At 41.3% G+C, this 20,978-nt stretch overlaps 1 protein-coding gene and 1 long non-coding RNA gene across 2 annotated transcripts in view; both read left to right on the forward strand.

Moving 5' to 3' along the window:
* LOC309552834 (A.superbus venom factor 1-like) overlaps positions 1–20,978 on the forward strand; it is a gene marked incomplete at its 5' end in the record, with an annotated part of 218,648 nt that overhangs the window by 54,271 nt on the left and 143,399 nt on the right. The window contains 3 exons of the mRNA XM_082253743.1: positions 1,158–1,287; positions 1,749–1,796; positions 14,214–15,861. Of these exons, the coding sequence (XP_082109869.1) occupies positions 1,158–1,287; positions 1,749–1,796; positions 14,214–15,861 (1,826 nt within the window). The remainder of the gene's footprint in view (positions 1–1,157; positions 1,288–1,748; positions 1,797–14,213; positions 15,862–20,978) is intronic.
* The window catches only part of LOC309553585, a 14,464-nt gene continuing 11,975 nt past the window's right edge, over positions 18,490–20,978 (forward strand). The window contains exon 1 of the long non-coding RNA XR_014225180.1: positions 18,490–18,585. This is a non-coding gene — a long non-coding RNA (uncharacterized lncRNA). The remainder of the gene's footprint in view (positions 18,586–20,978) is intronic.

The raw sequence follows: 20,978 nt of genomic DNA on the forward strand, positions 1-20,978 counted from the left end.
AAACAATGGCAAAAGACAAAAAAAAACACACGAACTGCCTGAGGACCATTGAGGGATATTGGAGCCATACTCCATTTGTAATACAGACGTATTACCCCTGTAGGGGTTCCCACATCTGGTAAGTGCGGTCCTGGGAGAGTGGGGAGCACCCTGAACCACCACACCGGCCACACTTAAAGAAGCCCTGGAGATATATGAGTCACCCCTGCTGTGAAGTTGCACTATCAAATATCTGCACTGAAGCACTTTTTTTCTTCATGCGATTTGGGACTATTACATTCGAATTATAATCACACACCACCCTGCACTGGAACAATTTTTTGTTGTGTGATTTGGACTCATTTATTTTTTGAAATTGTATACCTCACTTTTTTCCCATTGTTCTCTTCTTCACTTTCTGCAATTTTGCGATTCGGAATCGCATTACATCTCATTATTGATTATCACTCTATCATTTAATTATTTGTCACCTCAGTGTGGATACCAATCCCTTGGTGACCCACATCCACCTTCTAGTGGTTCTTTGATATATATATATATATATATATATATATATATATATATATATATATAATATATATATATATATATATATATATATATATATATATATATATATATATATATATATATATAGGCACGTTAGCACTTTATATTTGCACCTTATGGCTAATTTGCACTGATTTTCGTTTATTTATACTTCACTGAGACACTCAGTCACTTTATTCTTGCACTTTATTCCTAAAAGGGTTTCTTTCCCTTTATCCCCAACAGTCACTCATTTGCATATATCTATATTTATATAAATTTTTTCTTGTTCATATATGCACAGTTTTGCATTTCATATAATATTGTGTTTTAAAGTCAACATATTATATTTATCTTACCTACATTAGGTTCTTCCATTTCTGACCTATATATAGATATATACACCTACAAGGTTTTCCTCTTTCCTTATACATATCTTTGGCAGCGCCATTTACCTCCTCAACTTTTTTCATCCTTTACTGAACACTCCTGTGAACAGTTTAGAGGTAGGCAGTAGCCAATTTTTCCACTTATAGACTGAATTATTTATCCTAAAGCGCGGATTTATATCTCTCTCTCATAAATACAAAACAACTCCTTTACTTTTGTTGCTTTTACTTCTTTTTCAGGTTTGGGACATTGTAGGAAAGTCAGATTCAGGCTGCACAGCAGGGGCAGGTGCTGATGGCTTACAAGTGTTTTATGATGCCGGGTTGGCTCTACAATCAAACTTTGGAAAGGGGACTGTGCAAAGATCAGGTGATTTTCTAATAACATTTTTATGACAGCTAGCCAGGCAAAAGTAGCCATTTAGTTTCATGTAGTTGCCTATTTTTACGACTAGGCATGAGCCTCCTGTGTCCCAAAAAACTAAGATGATAAATGCCAGAAGCCAACCATGCCCTAGCAAACTAGGCCATCAGGAAACATGAGCCGCCTTTGTGCCAGCAGCCTAGGATGCTAGGCAACATGAGCCGTCTGCGTCCTAGCAACCGAGAACACCAGGCAAGAGGAGCTGCCTTAACCCTAGCAAGCTAGTTACTGAATATAAAACACTTCTTTTCTCCTTTCACCTCCTCTTGCCCTGCATTGACTAATTTATGTTTGTAAGTAGCTAACTAATTATATTTAAAATGTATGCTATTGCTAAAAAAGAAATTACAAAGGCATTTTTTAATTATTAGGAACTCTCCATAAACATTTATACTTTATTTCTTTAGAGTACTTGTGCAAGGGAACAGAGAGACGTGTTCGTCGTGCAATAGTGGGTAAGATACAATGCATTTCCTTACTGTGCCTGATGTGATGCCATTAACAGATACAGTATAGAGTGAGGAAATACACAATGGCCACTTTATTAGATACACCTGTTCAAATTCTTGGTAACACAAATTGCTAATCGGCCAATTACATGGTAGCAACTCAATACATTTAGGCATCTAGACGTGGTGAAGATGACTTGCTGAAGTTCAAACCGAGCATCAGAATGAGGAAGAAAAGGGATTTAAGTGACTTTGAATGTGGCATGGTTGTTGGTGCCACATGGGCTGGTCTGAGTATTTAAAAAACTGCTGATCTACTGGGATTTTCACGCACAATCATCTCTATGGTTTAGAGAATGTACAGAAAAAAAGAAAATATCCAGTGAGCGGCAGTTGTGTGAAGGAAAATGCCTTGTTGATGTTAGAGGTCAGAGGAGAAGGGGCAGACTGGTTTGGGATGATAGAAAGGCAACAGTAACTAAAATAACCACTCGTTACAACCAAGGTATGCAGAATACCATCTCTGAACACACAACACATTGAACAGCTAAGAAAAGGAAACTGAGGCTACAGTTCGCACAGGCTCACCAAAATTGGACAATAGAAGTTTGGAAAAAAAAATGCCTGGTCTTATGAGTCTTAATTTCAGCGGCCACATTCAGATGGTAGGGTCAGGGTTTGGTGTAAACAACATGAAAGCATGGATCCATCCTGCCTTGTATCAATGGTTTAGGCCATGGGTGTCCAACCTTTTGGCTTCTCTGGGCCACATTGAGTGTAGAGAAATTTTCTCAGGCCGCATATAAAATATATACTTTAGTTAAGGTATATAAGTAAAATAACGGCACCGCGCCCTTCCTGTGCTGCTACGCCCCCCCCCCAGCACTAATTTAACACAATTAGTGGATGATCCTAATTGGCAGCCTCTGCCTACAGTTAGTTGGAAGCCTCTGGGGCCATGCCCGTGACTCAACTTCTTTCCTCCCCAGCAAAAAAAAATAAAAAAATTGTCAGGGGGCAGTGGGCCGCATTGCCTGCGGTTCTGGGCCGCATGTGGCCCCCGGGCTGCAGGTTGGACATGCCTGGTTTAGGCTGATGGTGGTGGTGGTGTAATGGTGTTGGGGATTTTCTTGGCACACTTTGGGTCCCTTAGTACCAATTGGGTACCGTTTAAATGCCACTATCTGAGTATTGTTACTGACCATGTCCATCCCTTTGACTACAGTGTACCCATCTTCTGATGGCTCCTTCCAGCAGGATAATGCACCATGTCAGAAAGCTCAAATCATCTCACCACTGGTTTCTTGAACCAGTGAGGTCACTGTACTCCAATGGTTTCCACAGTCACAAGATCTAAATCCAATAGAGCATCTTTGGGATGGAGTGAAACAGGGGATTCGCATCATGGATGTACAGTCAACAAATCTGTAGCAACTGCGTGATGCTATCATGTCACTATGGACCAAAATCTCTGAGGAAAGTTTCCAACACCTTGTTAAATCTATACCATGAAGAATGAAGGCAGTTCTGAAGGCAAAAGTGGGTCTAACCCGGTACTAGCAAGGTGTACCTAATAAAGTGGCCAGTGAGTGTACATAGAGTGAGGACATTATCATGTACCTACTAAGATGACTAGCTAAAACCTGTAGTCGAATGCCTAAAAAATACTCAAAAACTCACACACATACAACAAAAATACACTCATGTTAAATAATCTCCAAAACCAAATCTTTTTTGGAAGGAATAGTGCTGGAAAAGTTTAAAACCCTTTTTCTTTTTGCTGTCCCCATGGGGAGAACTTCTCCTTATTTCCTGTCCTAATCTTACCTTGTCAATAAAACAGGTGTCCCCACTGGAAGATTTTCCCTCACTTCCTGTTCTGGTTACATCTGTAAAATGTTTTATTTCATTCCCAGCAGCGAATATCAGCCTTTTAGCCTAGGTTCATTTTTATTTTTATTTTTACCATTAACAAAATTTCCATACAAAACAGCAAAATCATTCCCATAAATACATACTTCTAAATTTCACTTTCACAATAATACAGGCACAAACTTTCTATATATTCTCAACTTTGGGTACCAGTCCTGAGGTTTTAATCCATGCTTTCCATATCTTATTGAATCTAGTTTTGTTACCCCTTTGTATATACAGTATCTCACAACAGTTCGTACACCCCTCACATTTTTGTAAATATTTTATTATATCTTTTCATGTGACAACACTGAGGAAATTGTAAACAAAGAAGGATCTCGCGCTAATATGGAAAAAGGGATGCTGGGGATGGCGGAATAGAGAGAGGGAGGTTGCAGCTAGCACTGATATTTTATTATCCTTAAACTAAAAGCAGATTGAAGGTGTGGGGTTGTGCTGCGCTACCTCTTGCGTGATAAGTGGTATATCAAATCAAAAGTGACCAAAGATAAATATCTCTATAGATCAGAAAGACAATGTAGACAAATGAAATACAGACCTTCTCATAAATACATATGCAGATAAACAAGGTATATAACTGAGATGTCGATAAATAATCAATAAATATGGCAGTGCAAAGATAAAGTGCTATGGGTAGTGCAAAAACTGGTTGGTCACAAAGTATTTAGTGCTATGATTGCCCAAAGTGCTAACGGATAAAACGCTGGTACAAAGTACAGATTAAATAATATACATATTAGTGCTGGTAAATACGTGTGTAAAGTGACCGTGCTGATACTTACAAATTCTCAAAAAATAATCTTAGCGAAGCAGTTTGGGGGGGCATCAATACCGGACATACCGACGTACTATTGGGCCACTGTTTTGACTCAGCTACGACATTGGCTAAACCCCACTGAGCACCCGATCTGGGTGGACCTGGAGAGGGACATTGCACCCATTTCGGACCTTAAAGCGCTGCTTCTGAGTGATAAATGGAAGGCTTGGGACCTTCACTCACTACCTCCTACCATGAAAGCCTCGCTGAGGGTGTGGCGTCGCTCTCCGGTTTCACTCAATGAAAGAGACATACTATCCGAAATCCAGTTACCTACCTCTATTCTCCATTCACACATACCTGACCTCCCCATACGCTTACTGACTAGCTGGGGCCTTGGCTCTCTTAATTCCTTCTATGACAATGGTTCGTTGCTCTCGACTCCCGACCTCATTCGCAAGTATGCTCTCCCACATCACTCCTTTTACCAAGTGCTTAGGGTAACGCACTTCCTCCTGTCTAACCCCTTATGCAAAATAATAGTGGACGGGAAAATATGGGATGCACTCACAGACACTTCGGGACATACCCCTAAACTGTCAACCTACTATAATATATTACTGGACAATGTAACATTTCACAAGACTGCACACATGTTCAGATGGGACAAGGACTTGACTACGACCTTCTCTCTTACTGAGTGGAGGGCAGCACTCCAAGCGATTCACAAATACTCCCATTGCGCCAACCACTGGGAAATGGCTCTCAAGATAACGAATCGGTGGTACTACACCCCCTTACGATTGGTGGGCTTCTCACCGAAATACTCACAACTGTGCTGGAGGGAGTGCTCCCAAGTGGGTACTCTGCTCCACATACTATGGTCATGCCCCTCACTACGCAGCTTTTGGAACCAGGTGTTCTCTTACGTATCATCTCACACCGGCTGTCTGACTTCACCGTCTCCAGCTTTGGCTTTACTAAACCTGGGTATAGATAAAATCCCCATCATGTTTAGACCTTGGGTAACGCATGTACTCCTTGCGGCCAGGACGGTTGTTCTACGTGAATGGAGAACACCCGACGCCCCGAACTTGTCAGATGTGGTGTCTTTGCTAAAAACAAATTATCAATTTGAAAAGGCTATCGCCGTCAACCAATTGAAATTGCAGTCTTTCAATTCTCAATGGAATTTCTGGGCAACAAAATAGACAAGCTCTAATGATGTTTCGTAAAGTGTACTGTTGTCACTGATATTTTTATTGCATCCTTACCCCATCCTGCCCCACCTACCCTGTACCTTTCCTACCCCCCCCCCCCCACCCATGGGCCAGGCATTGTTCGGCTTGTAATGTTGTATTTCGTTAAGCCTGTACCATGTCAATATATCATTGTATTTGTACGGTTGTTCATTTGCATTGTATGCATTTAATTTTCAATGAAAAAATATTTACACAAAAAAAAAAAAGAAAAAAAAATAATCTTAGCTAGAGAAAAAGTACATAAATACACATATTCCAAAGGTAATAATCGTAAATACGCCATTTATCACGCAAGAGGTAGCGCAGCACTACCCCACACCTGCAACACTAAAGAAATGACACTTTGCTACAATGTAAAGTAGTGAGTGTACAGCTTGTATAACAGTGTCAATTTACTGTCCCCTCAAAATAACTCAACACACAGCCATTAATGTCTAAACCACTGGCAACAAAGTGAGTACACCCCAAGTGAAAATGTCCAAATTGGGCCCAGTTAGCCATTTTCCCTCCCCGCTGTCATGTGACTTGTTAGTGTTGCAAGGTTTCAGATGTGAATGGGGAGCAGGTGTGTTAAATTTGGTGTTATTGCTCTCTCTCATACTGGTCACTGGAAGTTCAACATGGCACCTCATGGCAAAGAACTCTCTGAGGATTTGAAAAAAAGAATTGTTGCTCTACATAAAAATGGCCTAGGCTATAAGAAGATTGCCAAGACCCTAAAACTGAGCTGTAGCATGGTGGCCAAGACTATACAGCAGTTTAACAGGAGAGGTTCCACTCAGAGTAGGCCTCGCCATGGTCGACCAAAGAAGTTGAGTGCATGTGCTCAGCCTCATATCCAGAGGTTGTCTTTAGGAAATAGATGTATGAGTGCTGCCAGCATTGCTGCAGAGGTTGAAGGGGTGGGAGGGGTCAGCTTGTCAGTGCTCAGACCATACGCCGCACACTGCATCAAATTGGTCTGCATGGCTGTCATCCCAGAAGGAAGCCTCTTCTAAAGATGATGCACAAGAAAGCCCACAAACACAAACAGACAAGCAGCCTAAGGACTTGGATTACTGGAACCATGTCCTGTGATCTGACGAGACCAAGATAAACTTATTTGGTTCAAATGGTGTCAAGCATGTGTGGCGGCAACCAAATGAGGAATACAAAGACAAGTGTGTCTTGCCTACAGTCAAGCATGGTGGCGGTAGTGTCATGGTCTGGGGTTGTTGAGTGCTGTGGGCACTGGGGAGCTACAGTTCATTGAGGGAACCATGAATTCCAACATGTACTGTGACATACTGAAGCAGAGCATGATCCCCTCCCTTTGGAGACTGGGTCGCAGGGCAGTATTCCAACATGATAACGACCCCAAACAAACCTCGAGATGACCACTGCCGTACTAAAGAAGCTATGGGTAAAGGTGATGGACTGGCCAAGAATGTCTCCGGACCTAAACCCTATTGAGCATCTGTGGGGCATCCTGAAACGGAAGGTGGAGGAGCGCAAGGTCTCTAACATCCACCAGCTCTGCAATGTCATGATGGAGGAGTGGAAGAGGAATCCAGTGGCATTTTGTGAAACTCTGGTGAACTCCATGCCCAAGAGGGTTAAGGCAGTGCTGGAAAATAATGGTGGCCACACAAAATATTGACACTTTGGGCCTAATTTGGACATTTTCGCTTAGGGGTGTACTCACTTTTGTTGCCAGCGGTTTAGACATTAATAGCTGTGTGTTGAGTTTTTTTGAGGGGACAGCAAATTTACACTGTTATACAAGCTGTACACTCACTACTTTACATTGTAGCAAAGTGTCATTTCTTCAGTGTTGTCACACGAAAGGGTATAATAAAATATTTACAAAAATGTGAGGGGTGTATCCACTTTTGTGAAATACTGTAATAATTAAGTTTTAAAGATGCATTCAAATGCTCTTCCATGTGATGCAGATCCTGTAGCTTTTCTCAATACAACACTGAGATATCAGTTCACATAGTTACATAGTTACATAGTTAGCCAGGTTAAAAAAAGATACAAGTCCATCTAGTTCATCCAAAAAAAAAAAAAAAAATCATACAATTCCCTGTACACAATCCTATACCCCAAGGTGATCCAGAGGAAGATGAAAAACCCCAACAAAACATGATTCAATTTGCTGCAGCAGGGGAAAAAATTCCTTCCTGATCCCCCGAGGGGTAATTGGATATTCCCTGGAACAACTTTACCTATAAATATTAGTATCCAGTTATATTATGTACATTTAGGAAAGAATCCAGGCCTTTTTTAATGCAATCTAGTGAGCTGGCCGGAACAAGCTCTGGAGGGAGTCTATTCCACATTTTCACAGCTCTTACTGTATTGGTGATGAAATCTCTTTTCCTCTAGACCAGTGGTGTCCAAACTTTTTTCAAAGAGGGCCAGATTTGATGAAGTGAACATGTGTGAGGGCCGACCATTTAGCCTGACATTTGAACCATTAAAATTAAATATATATATATATATATATATATATATATATATATATATATATATATATATATATACATACACACACATACACACACACATACATACACACACATACACACACATAACATATACATACATACATACATACACACACATACACACACATAACATATACATACATACACACACATACATACACACACATACATACATACACACACATAACATATACATACATACACACACATAACATATACATACATACACACACATACATACACACACATACATACATACACACACATAACATATACATACATACATACACACACATACATACAACACACACACATAACACATACATACACACGCATACATACACATACATACACACATAACACATACATACACACACATACATACTTACATCCACACACATAACACACATAACATATACACACACATAACACATACATACATACACACACATAACACATACACACAACACATACACACATATACATCCACACACAGAACACACATAACATATACGCACACATAACACATACATACACACATACATACATACATACACACGCATACACACACACACACACACATACACACGCATACACACACATACATACATGGGACTCGGGAGCAGCCGAGCTTTTGAGGGAGGCCAGAGCCCCCGTGCCCCCGAGCCATCGCATCGACATCGGGGCGGGGACGTGAGGAGTCAGAGAGAGAAAGGCATTGACAAAAGTCAGCTGTGTCTCGGGGGCAGTATGAAACTAAAGGACGGGCCGCAACTGGCCCGCGGGCCGGACTTTGGACATGACTGCTCTAGACATAAGGGGTGCCCCTTTGTCTTATGTGATGACCTAAAGTGGTTGTAAAGTCAGAAGGTTTTTTTATCTTAATGTAAGCCTTCTGTGTGCAGCAGCCCCCTCAGTTCCCCTAATACTTAACTTGAGTCCATCTCTATCCAGCGATGTTGCAGGAGTGTATCAGCTGCCCGAGAGTCTCCCTCCTCATTGTCTGAAACTGCAGTGCGGTGCCATTATCTCCCACTGCTGTCAATCAAATTCTGTGAGCCAAATAGGAGAGAGAAGGGGCGGAGCCAGGTCACGACTCCATGTGTGAATGGACACAAGGAGCTATGGCTTGGCTCAGGTGCCCCCATAGCAAGCTCCTTGCTGTGGGGGCACTCACCAGGAGGGAGGGGCCAGGAGCACTGAAGCGGTACCCAAGAAGAGGAGGATTCAGGCCACTCTGTGCAAAACCACTGCACAGAGCAGGTAAGTATAACATGTTTGTTATTTTTAACCAAAATAAAAAAGAGACTTTAGAATCACTTTAAAGTGAATAACTCAACACCAAGGTCACTATGTGGACCACTTTATTTGTACATGTTGAACATATTCCACCTTAATCTCTTCTTAAGAGAGAATACATTCAGTTCATCTAATCTTTCTTCATAGCTGAGCTCCTCCATAACTCTTATCAGCTTGATTGCCTTTTCTCCAGTTCCCTTATATCCTTTTTTGAGAACTGGAGCCCAAAACTGAACTGCATATTCCAGATGAGGTCTTACTAATGATTTGTACAGGGGTAAAATGATATCTCTCTCTCTGGAGTCCATTCCTCTCCTAATACAAGAAAGGACTTTGCTTGCTTTGGAAACTGCAGCTTGGCATTGCATGCTGTTATTAAGCTTATGATCTATCAGAACACCCAGATCCTTCTCCACCATTGATTCCCCAAGTTGTTTACTCCTATGTATGATGAATACATATTCTTAGCCCCCAAGTACATAACTTTACATTTATTAACATTAAACCTCATTTGCCACATTTGCCCAATTAAACAGTGCATTGAGGTTGGCTTGTAAGTTGGAGACATCATGTAAGGACATTTTTCCACTGCAAAGCTTGGTGTTCTCTGACACCAAATGGTACTTTTTCAAACACTGAAATTATACTTTTATTCCCAGACCCTATATCATTTATAAATATAATAAAAAGTAGGGATTGACCGATTTATGGGCAAAGCCGATATATCGGGGGCTGATATGCACTTTCCCCGATATATCGGAATCAGCCTCTGAGGTTACCGATATTGCCGATATCTCGGGAAAGTGCTTGTACCGGAGTGATGCCTGCAGCTAGAGGCATCACCCCAGTACCGGCGTCCATTGCCGATGGTCAGCTGTCTTGTAATGGCAACTGATGTGGCTGAGAAGCCGCTCGGTTGTCATTACAAGGAGCAAGAGGGACGTCTCCCCCTCCCGCCGCCTTCTGCGGCTCTCCCAGGTCTCCCGTCCCACCGGGAGACCCTGGCAACCAGCCTGCAAGGCCGCCAAGACCTGATCGAAGTGGCATTCAGCTCTGATCGGTTCTCCATGTAAAAACCCAGAAGTGATGTCATGACATCCCTTCCGGGTGCTCGGCGCCAGATTTAAAAAAATGACAGCATTCAAAACAGCCAAACTTGGCATTTTGAATGCTTTTAAGTGCAGAGGAGGGTTTTGGGGTCTTTAGTATTGGGGGTCATCGGGCCAATTGTATTAAGTGTGGTTGGCGGCCTGCGGTCTGTCCGAATGTCCACACCCGCCGGTATTATCATACCAGCAGGTAGCAGTGTGAGTGCTTTATGTGGGTGCCAGACTTATTTGCCTCCTGGACCCTGCCCTCTGGCCCAATTCGCCCCATTAGACTGGCACTATACTAAAAGTTTAGCTCAAGCCAGCGGGGACCCTTTTCATGCGGGAGCCGAGAGGAGGCTGTTTTTTTTTTTTTTGTGCGGGGTGCAGCTTTTTTGCTGCCCCCCTCCAACGTGCCGCCCTAGGCCTGGGCCTTGTTGGCCTAGACCAAGATACAGCACTGCCTTCCAAGCCTGTAACTTTTGCAAAATCCAAGTATACTACGTCCACAGCCACCCCTCTGTCCAAGGTGCCATTCCAGTCATTAACAAGTCCCTAAATATTAGAAACAATGGCTTTGAAATGTCAAAGCTCAATTTATTTAGAATTTAATAATGTGCATGCGTAAACTTCTTCAGCACAGAAAAAGGTAAGAATCTACATAACGTTTAGTTATATTTCTTGCAAAATACATCTTTCCCCTAGAGATGATTCAATTTTATTTGGGCACTTTTCTTTATCATTAATCCATTTAATTATTTATTATTGTTTTTACTTTCCTTTTTTTTTATGGGTGCAAGCCTGGGGAGCACCCACACTTCCGCAGCAAAAAATAACTTATAGGTATCTATGGTTTGCTGTTAGCAGCAGTATTAGATCACCATTTCAGTGATCTGTTGCTGCAAGGATCAAGCCTGAGCCCCATCTATTACTTTATGATTGACTTTTGCTGTCACAGCACGTTCCCTTTAACACAATGCAGAAGCATTGTGTATTATTGTTCTTAGTGAATACTCAATAGTAGGTTAAAAAGTCCATGAATTGATGGAGTTGTTTCAGCTTCCAAGTCTAGTACCAAACTTAGCTGCCATTGATAGCTGGAGGTTCCAGCACTGCACTGCAGAGCCCTCTGTGCCCCAGACCTGAGCTGAAGTCCACCAAGGGCTGCATGCAGGGTTTGACTCTTCCCCTTCCTGTCTCTTATTGCTCTCTATTGCTTACTTTAATGATGGTCAACCTTGCTGACCAATAGGGAAACCTTGGAAGGGAAACAGGCAGAATCAAAATTTTTTAAAAGATTTTACAGAAAAAACTGCATGTAAATTTAGCTCCCCTTTTCTCCCAATGGAGTTTTATAATATGCACTTTTCACTGAAAACGACATTTACATATGATTTTTGTATTTATCATGTATTTAGGTTGAAAAGTCTAAATGTATGGTAGATGTGCTTTAAACCAGTATTTATCCCTGAACAAAAAAAGTAATATATTGCGGCTTATCAATCCTTAGATGTCGTGGCTGAATTTGTTTTCTTTTTTTCAGGCTTTTTCCATTCTGTTTTCACCTGGTGATCTGACCAGTAACCCATCTCCTATATTCGAGCGCCGCAGTCTGGATGAAGGAGTGTTAGATGTACTAACACATTTAAATACACTAATAAATTGAAGCTAAACTCCAGTTAAAACTGTATAAGCAGTTATAGCAAATAGTTTTTTTTTTGCCTTTTAGGATAAAGGTTTTCATAATGATCATTGTAAGCACACCTGCTAGTGTTAAATGGTTTGTCTCATCCTCAAAAATTGATACATTTGCTGGATAGCTTATTCTTTTGAAAAACAACAGACCTTTTGGCCAGATTACCAGATGAAACTAGGGGAAAGAGAGCCTGAAAAAAGAAAATGAATGCAGCCATCACATCTATGAATTGGTAAGCTACAATATAACAAATGTTTGAAAAAGGAGGTTTGGTGCCTCAGGTCAAGGTGTGTGGGACTTTTAAAGGGCTAGTACACAAAGGTATCTTAGATACAAAGTAAAATAATATTTATTCCAAAATAAGATATAAAGTAAATATCATACGTTTCAAGTTACAGCCGATATGGTACATATGGTGTATGGGTTAAAGACCCATAGGTGAAAGTGAAGAGGAATATGAAAGAAGTGACATTGTGGTGAAGTGACATTAGTCTCTCTCTTGAGGTCCGAACGTCTTGGATTGGCGTTGGATCTTGGTATGAGAGAGTTTTTTTTTATTCCTACGCGTTTCGGCGGGGGAGCCTTTTTCAAGGAAAAATGTCAATCATCTCTGTGAATATATGAAATGACTTTAAAAGTCCCACACACCTTGACCTGAGGCACCAAACCTCCTTTTTCAAAGATATAATAGGGATGACGGCTAAAACCGAACTAAAAAATTCTCAGGGAATCGCATATCTATAAAATTTACCCCGGGTGGAAAACACACCCACTGCCTCACAGACTCCCTGGAGAAGATAAACATAACCTTTCTTTTCCCTTCTTATGCTGCCCAGCAAGGCATAAGAAACCAACATATCAAAGGGCAAAAACAAAAATCCTTCCTCCAGTTCAGCCTTAGGACTGTAACAGGAGTCACGAAGGTACTCGAACCGCCAACAAAACTACTATACAGGCCAAAAAACTTTGACCTGGTAAGTACTTGTGCATGTGTGATGGAGACAGACATGGAGAAATTGATGGGCACCGAGTGGGACTCCCTAATGCAGGGGATTCAAAACAAATTTCAAGAGAAGGAACAAATGGATTCAGACGTACTAGCATTATTTTCAAACCTAAGGAAACACCTGGTAAGAAAATCCGCCTTATATTGGCACATCCAAAGTTTTAACAGATACATAAAAGAAAAAGTAAACCCAGCTGGCCTCCGCATTCAAATATTTCCAACCATGGACCATATAACTGAGCAAATGAAAAAAGAATGGGAGAACACCCTAAATGAATGCTCTAAAAACCTCATGGTTCTACTCCAGGAAGAGTACCGGAGACAAATAAAAAACCTTGATGAGGAAATAAAATCAGTATATGAACTACTCACACCCCTCAAAGCTGCACCACTATATAGTGAGCAGGAAACAAAACTTAAGATACACCTAGAGGAATATGGAAAAGAAATATTGAAAAAAAAGAAAGAAAATACTGGCGAGATAAAAACGCATTTACCCAAGGCAGAGCATACAGATGGTCAAACACATCAAGAGCAAATAAGAATAGAAGTAAATCAACAAAAAATCCCAACTACTCTACGGACTCATCATCCTACAACTCTGGGACTGATACCAACAGAGGCAGAGGTAGGAACCAAACAAAAAATTACCAACAAGATCCACAAAGGAACTATGATGGAAGAGAATGGGGAACACAAAACGAACTAGGGGAAACGGACCCCCAAGAACCAGAAATTATGGAAGTACCCACAACCAGTAGACCAAACAACTACAAGATCTTCACAAGATCTCAGAAAAACAGGGATGAATATTCAAAACAACCCCAAAAGGGGCCTTTTTTAGTGCGAGAAAAACCCAAAACCAAAACGAAACCACCGTTAACACAGGAACAACAGGAGCCGCAACTGGAAGAACCGAGGGACTAAATGTTATCAACCTCTCCTCCTATAATCTGACACCGGAACAGAAGGAGGTATTATCATTAGGATTGTCATTCTGCCCCAATAAAAGTATGGACACCTTTGAGACCATAAAAGACATTAACTTGTTCGCACGGAATTTATTATTGAAATTTATGTATCAGAAGAAACCAGTAACCCAAGAACAACCCACACCATTGACAGCCGCGGAATTCCGAGCCATCCGAGACTTAAACCTATTATTGGAAGAAGGAGGCCTGAGTGACTCAGAAGGAACTGATGAAGCCACGGATAGTGATGACGAAATAGAGGAAGCCACAACAACTGACACCGTCCGAAAAAAGTCACACAAATTTCCACGCCTAAGCACCAATCCCACCATTGCGCTGTTTGTCAGACAAATGTCGAAAGACGTCGAAAAAATACACAAAAACACCCGAACAGCCAACTTAAACCCGGCACAAAAGAGAGCATTAAAAGAACTCAAGGAGATTGAAAACATTACCATTAAACCCTCAGATAAGGGAGGAAACGTTGTCGTGATGGACAACGAACACTATAAATATATGTGCACCAAAATATTGGAAAATAAAAAATGCTACAAAGCTATCTCACCTCTCATGATAGGGAATTACAATAAGGAATTCTACCAACTGGTAGACAACGCATACAATGACAAGGCTATATCCCAGCCCCTATGGGAATTCATCAGAATTAAACACCCGAGAACGCCGACCTTCTACTCACTGCCAAAAATCCACAAAAATCCAACAGATCCACCCGGTAGACCAATAATCTCTGGCAACGATAATATAACGGAGAAGGCAAGCCAAGTCATAGACACCTACTTGAGACCACATGTGACTCAATTGGCATCATATACGAAGGATACAGTCCACCTGTTGCAGATCCTGGAAGGCATAACAGTACCAAAAGACGCCCTACTGGTCACCATAGATGTGGAGGCTCTATACAATAACATTCCCCACTCGCATGGCTTAAAAACTGTAGAAAAAACACTTAATCAACAGAGCAACCACGATAGGAAGTTTAACCATTTTATCCTCAATATGTTGGAATTTATATTGAACCACAATACATTCTCTTTCTGTGGAACATACTACCTTCAGGTATGCGGAGTTGCCATGGGCACCAGTTGTGCACCCGCCTATGCCAACATATATCTTGGTGACTGGGAAAATGAATTCCTGACAGAAGAAGAAAACTCAGAATATACAGAAAACATCCTCCTGTGGCAAAGATACCTGGATGACATCTTGGTAATCTGGAATGGATCCGAGGATCTTATCAAAAAATGCCTTGAGAAAATGAATAAAAACAACCATAATATGTTTTTCACCATGTCATACCACAAAACCAAAATTCCATTTTTAGATACATATATCTATAAGGACGACCAAGGAAACGTGATGTCAACACTCTACAGAAAGGAAACGGCAGGAAATACTATACTGCACGCTACCAGCTTCCACCCGGAACCACTTAAAAAATCAATTCCATATAGTCAGTTCCTTAGACTAAAAAGGAACTGCTCGAAAGAATCAGACTTCAAAAAAGAAGCCTATGATCTAAACTTGAGACTACAGGAACGAGGGTATACCAAAACGTGCCTCAGAAAGGCCTTTAACAAAGTTAAACAAAAAAACAGACAGGACATCCTTTTCAAAAAAGACACCACTAAGGAAAAAACCCAACAACCAACAAGGCTGATTTTGCGGTTCTCTAATGAACACAAACAATTAAAAAAAATCCTCCAAAAAAATTGGTCTATATTGACCGAGGACCCTAATATTAAAGAACTAATAACAGAAAAACCACTTGTTACTTATAGAAAAACGACATCACTACAACAAACACTGGTCAACAGTGAGTTCAAACCCAAGAAAGATCCCTGCCAAGTCAAAGGCACGTTCCCATGCGGATCATGTGCACAGTGCTCAGTCATTAAAAAATCCACCCACAAGATACTGCCCAATGGAGACCAGTTCACCCCAAAACATTTTGCCAACTGCAAGACCAAAGGGGTGGTCTACCCGATGGAGTGCCAATGTGGAAGCTTCTACGTTGGAAAGACGCGACAAGAGTTTGGCCTAAGAGTTAACCAACATTTACAAAGTATGTCTATAAGCAACTTTTATCTACCACTGGGCCGACACGTGGCCAATTACCACAAAAACCGCATGCCAAAAGTCCAATTCTCTATATTGGACAGGATACATGTGCCCCCCAGAGGGGGGGATTGGAATAAAGTGCTACTCCAAATGGAGCTCCGCTGGATAAAGAAATTAAATGCAGCCCAACCACCGGGCTTAAATGAAAATGCTAGTTTTCGCCCCTTTTTGGAGGGCTTCGTATCCGGAAAAACAGATTAAGGGACATCAACAAACACCCCAATATCAGATAACTGTCTCCCAAAAAACACTCTTGGAATATTTAGTTTTCCATACAAACCCCTGCTGGGATCGAACACCCCCTGCCAAAATCAAGATCTTCATGTCTCACTTATACCACGCATGCACAGATCTGTATGAAATTGCTGCTAAATATAAATATAACAAAAAATATATATAGTATGTTCTTATTATACATAATGACTTCTCCTTTGGACAAACAGCCCCAAACCGGCTCCCAAATGGAATGTTATCTAAAGATAGATTACCTAATCATCACTTGTATGTATATATATCTTTTTGCCTGGAAGAATACTTAAAAGCCTGCTATCATCCCCAAATAATCCTCATCCGGCACAGGTAACCCCTGTGGTACAAACCGGGGAACAAGGAGTTAAGCAGACTTCTCTCCACCTTCTGCCAATTGGACCCACTATTGGGATCCCAGCTCCGCCCCCTGTGTCAGCGGCCGCTATCGAATATACCGCTAACGAAGACAGGATGCGCGCGCACCCGCGGCGCGTCATCCGGAAAGGATCCTCCGTTACATAAATCGCGCACCTACTGCGCATGCGCGAACGGTATAAAAAGGCCGGGAATCCAAACAGGGCGTCACTTCCCTCGAGCCGAGGGACAGTGAGGACGCTCGGACCACGCTACCAGGACCTCTTCCTTTTTTCCCCAAGCCTATGGACCCTTAAAACTGTAAGTATACCACAATGCAAAAGATGCATTAATGGTATCTTCTTTCTTGGGATACACACTAAATAAGGCCTTTCCTGTCCTGTCTACCTCATTCAGGAATAGGAATAACCGGACCAGCACCCCCTAGTGGAGACCACTGGAACTGTGCACCACTACAGGACCAGCTGGGGTAATACTCCACCTAGCGGACAAAAACTGGAAATTACATTAACCATATAACTATATGTTGCAAAGTAAGTGCAAAACATTATGGAATATAGAAAATTAAAATTGCTCTAGAAACTCCAAATAAAATACTTCCCTCTATATACAGATTGACCAGACACGGGTTGAATGAATGTCTTCTTCCCCCAACTGGCCCAGAGAATACATGTATCCAGTAAGTATATAACAAATACAACTGGCACATGTACCAAAATACGGATGTATATCAATATCCTCGTTCCTTACTTTCTATTTTTCTCACCTTGCATATCCCAGTAGCGAGACCCAGTTGATTCTTATGAGGACCCGAGGACCATAAGCAGGCCCAGGCATATCACTTTTTAAGTATGTATCACATGACCATAGGCGAAACAAATGTTTCCGAATGGCCAAAAATTAAATTAATAAATACCTCTACTATCATTTCATATATTCACAGAGATGATTGACATTTTTCCTTGAAAAAGGCTCCCCCGCCGAAACGCGTAGGAATAAAAAAACTCTCTCATACCAAGATCCAACGCCAATCCGAGACGTTCGGACCTCAAGAGAGAGACTAATGTCACTTCACCACAATGTCACTTCTTTCATATTCCTCTTCACTTTCACCTATGGGTCTTTAACCCATACACCATATGTACCATATCGGCTGTAACTTGAAACGTATGATATTTACTTTATATCTTATTTTGGAATAAATATTATTTTACTTTGTATCTAAGATACCTTTGTGTACTAGCCCTTTAAAAGTCCCACACACCTTGACCTGAGGCACCAAACCTCCTTTTTCAAAGATATAATAGGGATGACGGCTAAAACCGAACTAAAAAATTCTCAGGGAATCGCATATCTATACAATATAACAAATGTTTTCTATTGGGTTTAATAGCACTTTAACTAATAGAAAATGTATATTTGTATTTTATGTATGGAAAAGAGGATGTCAGTTTTAGAACTGATTTTCCAGAGACTTGGTGGTGGAGAACAGAGACTATGAATGAAAGACCGGACAGAAATGGGTGAGCAATATACTATTTTAAGTATACTTCTTCATTTTATCTGTTTTACCATTTCTTACATACCGGTAATATAATTTCATTGTTAAAGTGATGGAATGATATGTAATAGGACTGTAGCTTTACCCATATTTTTTTTTTTCTTAGCTTTGGATAGAGAAGAAGAAGGCTAGAACCCCTGCTACGTAGCTTTCTCTTTTTATGTTCCTGTTGCATATCTTTTAACCCCCCAGATAGCAGTAAATACCCAACACTAATACTTTCTAATGCTTTCCAACTCTATCCAAAAATTTGGATTTAATTTAGATTTAAAATACAGGTTGGATTACATAAATGGTCATTTGGTCATAAATGGTTTTCACAAGAGATAATAGATCTGTCCAACACTTCCACAATTTTGGTATTTAAATAGAAGAGAAGAGCGCACAGGCTCTGTTACACTACCCTTTATTTTTGTAATAAAAAACAAGATAAAAAATGCACAAACAAGATAAATCTGTGGTTATCAATCACATCTCCCCACCATGGTTCTGTGCACCAAAATCCTCTCACTGTCCTTAAAGTGATATTAAAGCCTTGTGTTTTTTTTTTTTAAATAACAATTATGTCATACTTACTTTGCTGCTCTGTGTAATGGTTTGGCACAGAGCAGCCCCGATCCTCCTCTTCTTGGGTCATACACCGGTGCTCCTGGTTCCAAGCAGCTTGCTCTGGGGCCACCTAAGCAGGCACACTCCCGTCCCTCGGCTCTGTGTGTCTATTCACACATGGACCTGCAGCTCGGCCCCTCCCCCTCCGTCTCCTGATAGAATGCATGTAGGTAAAAAAAAAAAAAACTTGTACCTTTACAACCACTTTAATAGTAGCTCAAGCTGATAGTGTGAATATGGCAGCAGTCCTGGACAGAATGCAGCCTCCGCTATGTTTAATCAGACAGGTCACATACACAGGAAGCTTCCATGGTCACGTTTTGCAAGCAGCTGGATGCTGTTGGGGTGTGTGAGCTGTTGCAACAACAACATGGTTTGGACGTGACATCCTTTATTAAGTCACAATTTTGGCATTGCCATGATGTCCTGACATCACAAAATGAAGATATACCCAGGCTAGGGTTGCCACCTCAAAAATCTAAGAACAAAGACAAGGGCACACCGGCCTAGTGCATTATCCTCTATAAAGGTTTTATTGAATTAAAGATATAAAAATACTCACAAACAGAGTCTTGATAAAAGCATATGAAATGGATAGAGTGCCAACCGCATCAGAACCACAAGGTATAACATCCTCTGAAGCTAGGCTTACGTGTTTCGAGGCATCGTCTCTTCCTCAGAGCCTAAGTGCCATGTGTCAGCCCTAGATTGATATATTAAACAGTGACCTCTTGAACCAGAAGCAATTGAACCCGGGCCCACCTCCACAGGGGCATGTACATGGGGTGCCGCCCAGGTCAAACTGCCCAACTAGGTAAATAAATATACATCCATGAGACTAGTGCCCGAAAGATTGGGTTGATCCTGGCCATAAAAAATGTGTATTTGATCACTGAAAATTGGGATCACTCAATAAAGTTACAATTATAGGTGCTAAATTATGTTCCTCAATAAAAATATATACATAGAATGATGAATTAATAAATAATTCCACATACATGTATACATGAAATTAATAAATATGTGTACACATATATACAGAACAATCATATGCTAGTTGTACGCAAAGCAACAGAAGAAGACAGACAGCAAAATAGACTCATAAGTCAGGTTAAAAAACAGGTTACAAAAACAGGTTCAAAAGTGTATAGTGCTGAGCTACAAGTGCATTTAAAAAGAAGGCATCACATACCAAGGTTTGTGTACTTGTTGTCAGGGAGGATAGACTGCAGCCTATTCCCCAATCCTTGTTAAGTCAGTCAGGGCTAATATGGGGGCTGAGGTAATTCCCGACACTGCCTCAAAGAGAAAGGATGGCAGGTTGGCTCTGCAGGAAAGTATAAGCGTGTAGAGTCACATTTGTTTTTTTCTGGCTTGTAGGCAGGCTGCTATGTGGTAGGTAGAACGCACCCCGCCGATTCCCGGAAGTGCGTCGTGTGTTCCAAGCCTCCCATCAGTGAGCCATTAACTTGCTGAGTGCCACCTCATCCCTTTAAAACCGAACACATATTATTTACACAAGTTCTGGGGCTATTTTAATGCAGGTAAGGCACTAAGTGAATTTAATTACCACTTTAACCTCCCTGGCGGTATTCCCGAGTGTGGCTCGGGGTGGAATTTCAGTGCCATTAGCGGTAACTTCGAGCCACACTCGGGGTACCGCCAGGGAGAAATCACTGGATCCTGGAAGAGGTTACCTACCTTGTCCCCGGGATCCCGCAATGTATTCCGGCAGTGTGCGGCGGC

This window comes from Pelophylax lessonae (assembly GCF_965119305.1).
Source record: "Pelophylax lessonae genome assembly, chromosome: 4".
In the NCBI taxonomy this organism is placed as follows: Eukaryota; Metazoa; Chordata; class Amphibia; order Anura; family Ranidae; genus Pelophylax; species Pelophylax lessonae.